We start from the raw sequence: 3,504 nt of genomic DNA on the forward strand, positions 1-3,504 counted from the left end.
CTTTCTTGCTCTTTTTTTTTTTTTATTCACAAGACTGAGATTGTTTTAATGTCATAACTTATAGGAAAAATAAACTACATTGAAATAAATTAAACACAACGGAGACGTGCTTCAGACAGGGCTCATAGGATATGCAACCCCAGGAAAGAAAGCCAGGCAAAAACCAAAGCAAAGCGAATTTCCAGGCTGCCCCCCCCAAAACGTCTGCTTCTCAGTCAACTAAAAAAGCCAGAATAGAAACAAAAATAAGTGGTGACCGTGTTTGTTCTTGCACATGATGTTTACCTTTGGAAAAGTGTGGAAAGGTGGCTGCTGTGCGTGGCAAGTTGCAGTGGAGGCTTTGTTTTCTTCGGGGAATGTAGGTGGAGGAGGTTACTGGGCAGTTTGGTCCTATAACTTTCAAAATACGGCAGCTGAGATCCAATCTATATAGATATCTATGTACAAAGTAGGATAGTATAATAAATATTTAGTGTGTCTTCCAGGTGTAGCTGTAGCTCCTTCAAAAGCAGTCTTTCAAGCTCGTTAATGGATATACTCTCAATTTGCTTGGGATGTCCAAAGTTGGGGGGTGACTCTGAGCTTTGCTTCAGACATGGTGGAGCCCACCATGGGTTCCCTCCCCGAAGCTGTGGCTTCTCCACGGTGGTCCAGGCCGAGGCTCGCCCTGGGCCCTCAGGGCCGGGCCTGCTCCAGCTGCTGATGCTGACTTCTGATAGCGAACCTGCTGACGTGGACGGGTATGGGGACGACAATCTTGGGGTTCCTGGAGGGCTCCCCTGTCTTGGAATTGGCATTGCCGGCCTTTACCCGTTTCCACTTGGCCCGGCGGTTCTGGAACCAGATTTTCACCTGCACCTCGCTGAGTTTGAGGGCATGCGCGATCTGCGAGCGCTCGGTCAGCGAGAGGTACTTTTTGCAGTGGAACTCCTTCTCCAGCTCCAGGAGCTGCTCGCTGGTGAAGGCAGTCCGCCGCCGCCGGTTCTTGCCCGTGGACGTGGTGCTGCCCGCGGCGCCGCCACTCGGCGGGGTTTCCTCCAGCGCGTGGCCGGGGTCCTCCTCCTTGTGAGCCGCCTGGCCAGTCAGATTGTCATCCGAGCTGTAGTCCAGATCGCTCTCTAGCGAGAAGCTCTCCTCCTTGCCCTTCGGGTCGTCTTCCACCTTTGACTCGTCTTTCCCTTGCCCTCTGACAGCCCCGACTGAAAGCAAAACCAAACGGCATTTTATTACATTTCGCACACTGGCCTGCCTTCCCCGTTCCCACCGTCACTCGGGCATTCCCCCCCCACCTCCCGCAACTCCCCCCTTAGCGGATTGTCTTTCTATGACATTAACACATTGTGATTTCCTGGCCTTTGAGGGGTAGAGAGGGGAGGGGAGGCGTGAGAAAGCTCATGGGAGAGGAGGCGACAGTACAGGCGACGGCCCTTTGCCCAGAACCATCACTCAAGGGGCCGCCGGGCCTCCTCCGCACCCTCCCAGTCTCCTGCAGCTTAATGCAGAAGTTAGCAGACGGCGTGAGGCCCGAGAGAGCGTCCTCTTTGTCCCCGGGGAGGGGGCTGGATGAGGGCTAAGGGGAAGTTCACCATTTATCCTGCCTCTCCCCTCTCCACCCACTCCTCACCCAGCCTGAAAATTCTGTGAACTTCAATTTCATCGCACCCAGAGCCGGGGGGCGCAGGGAGGTGCAGACCCCAGACAGTGTCGGGTTTGGGGTCAAAGAGAAGTTTCGTAGCCTCAGGAGAAGTTCCCACCAGACACCCCAGCACACTCACGCCGTTCCCCTAGGCAAGCGACAAGCCCGGAAAAGGGGGTTAATAGGTCTGGGCGCCCTCAGGCACACGCACTGCAGAGATGCGCAGCCCAGCCCTCTTGCCCTCGAGGCTGAAACCTACCCGGGACCCCAGGTCACAGCGCCGGGGGCTGGGCGGCGTGCAAGACTCCACCAAACTCGCCGGCGGAGAGATTTGCGGCTCCGCGCAGAAGCTGGCCACGGGGCGCTAAATGCACGCCCCCCTTCCCCCCCACCCCCACCTCCCCACTCATTGCGTGGCTCTAAAAGACCACCCCCCGTCCCCGCGGAGGCCCCTCTGGCGCAGCTCGGCCGCATCTTCCCGCTCCTCTGGCCGGGGGAGGCGGGGGCGGGGGTCCCACGGGGGCATGGCCCCATCCCCTCTGTCCCCCGAGGGAACCCGGAGCTGGCGCGCCCCCGCGCCCGGGTCGCGCGCGCCGCCGACTCACCGAGCGACGCCTGCACAGCCTCGGCCGCGGAGAAGGCCAGCAGCGAGCCCTCCTTGGCCAAGAAGCCTTTGCCGTCCTCCGCGTCGGCTTGCAGCGCCTCCGGCTTGTCGAAGTTGCTGCCGCCGCCGGGCAGCTGCTGCGGCGCGAACTTCCGGGCGGCGGCCGCCTCCTGGTGCTGGGGGGACGCCGAGAAGCCGCCTGGCAGCGTGGCCATGAGCGTGGAGGTGAGCGCCATGCCCTGGGCCAAGCTGGAGCAGAAGCCGGTGGGCAGGCTGGGGATCTGATGGTGCGGGTGCGCGGGCGGCAGCGCCGGCTGCAGCGCGGCCTGGGGGAGCGCCGGCGGCGGCGGCGGCGGCGGCGGCAGCACCACCGGCCGGTAGGGCATGAACATGGGGTAACCGGTGTAGACGAAATGGCCGGGGCTGGGCTGCGGCGGGCTGCCGATCAGCGAGTCTATGCTGAAGGCGGTGCTACTCCCCAGCGGGCGCTGCATCATCATCAGCGACGGCGGGAACGCTGCGCTCATAGACGCGCTCGGGAGAGGCCCGCGAGAGGCGAAACGTCCCCGCGCCGCGCCGCCGCCGGGAAGCCCCCCGGGCGCCCGGAGCGCAGGTTGGAGTCACGAGCAGGGGCCGAGCGGGACCCGGAGAGCAGGTGCCCACCTCCCCCGTCAGTCCTGGGCCCTCTGCATGCCGCTGGCAGGCGCGAGTGCGGGCGGTGCGCGGGGGTGAGGCCGTGCGCCCTGGAGTGGAGCGGGCGCCCGGGCCCTCCCCGCGAGGGCTTTCTCCGGAGCTGCTGCCTGCCGTGGGCCCCGCGTCCGGAGCCCTGGCGCGTAGCTCCTGCGGCCCTCGGCCCGGGCCCGCAGCCGTCGGCGCGTCCGTCTGTCTGGCTGGCTGTCGGTCGCCTCCGGCTAGCCGCTGGGGGAGCGCGCGCGAAGCCGGCGCACTTGTCCTCCGCGGGCGCCGCTAGCACCTTTAAATCGCGCTCTTCTTTCTCATTCACATTTTGCCTGCTGCCGGGCCAGGCTCCGCTCACGTGGGGCCTGGAGCCGCCGCCGATTGGCTGCCACCAGGAGTGGGCGGGGCGAAGACGAGACTCCGCCCCTTCCACCGGGACTGGCCGCGAGCTGGCTGTGGGCGCAGCCAGCGCAGCGCGCGGGCCCGCGAACCGGAGCGTGTGCGCCCGGCCGGCTCCGCGCAAACTTGAAAGGGGCGATTGGCACCTCCGAAGCTCGAAACTCGGGTCTCGGCGGCATCATCGGCG

General features: G+C 63.8%; 1 protein-coding gene across 1 annotated transcript; it reads right to left on the minus strand.

The window, feature by feature from the left end:
* Positions 1–215: 215 nt before the first annotated feature.
* Positions 216–2,783, minus strand: GBX2 (gastrulation brain homeobox 2). Its single transcript, XM_070365412.1, has 2 exons — positions 2,242–2,783; positions 216–1,199 (listed from the first exon to the last, which is right to left on the minus strand). The coding sequence occupies exons 1-2, from the start codon at positions 2,765–2,767 to the stop codon at positions 676–678; spliced, it is 1,050 nt and encodes a 349-aa protein (XP_070221513.1). The 5' UTR covers positions 2,768–2,783; the 3' UTR covers positions 216–675.
* Positions 2,784–3,504: the final 721 nt, after the last annotated feature.

Source organism: Bos mutus, chromosome 3 (assembly GCF_027580195.1).
Source record: "Bos mutus isolate GX-2022 chromosome 3, NWIPB_WYAK_1.1, whole genome shotgun sequence".
Taxonomy (NCBI): Eukaryota; Metazoa; Chordata; class Mammalia; order Artiodactyla; family Bovidae; genus Bos; species Bos mutus.

What these genes read in the sequence shown, in the direction of transcription:
- GBX2 (XM_070365412.1), bottom strand. Translation starts at nt 2,767, where the DNA reads ATGAGCGCAGCGTTCCCGCCGTCGCTGATGATGATGCAGCGCCCGCTG. An exon ending in GGCTGTGCAGGCGTCGCTCG is followed by an intron (nt 1,200 to 2,241) that starts GTGAGTCGGCGG and finishes TTTTGCTTTCAG; the next exon opens with TCGGGGCTGTCAGAGGGCAA.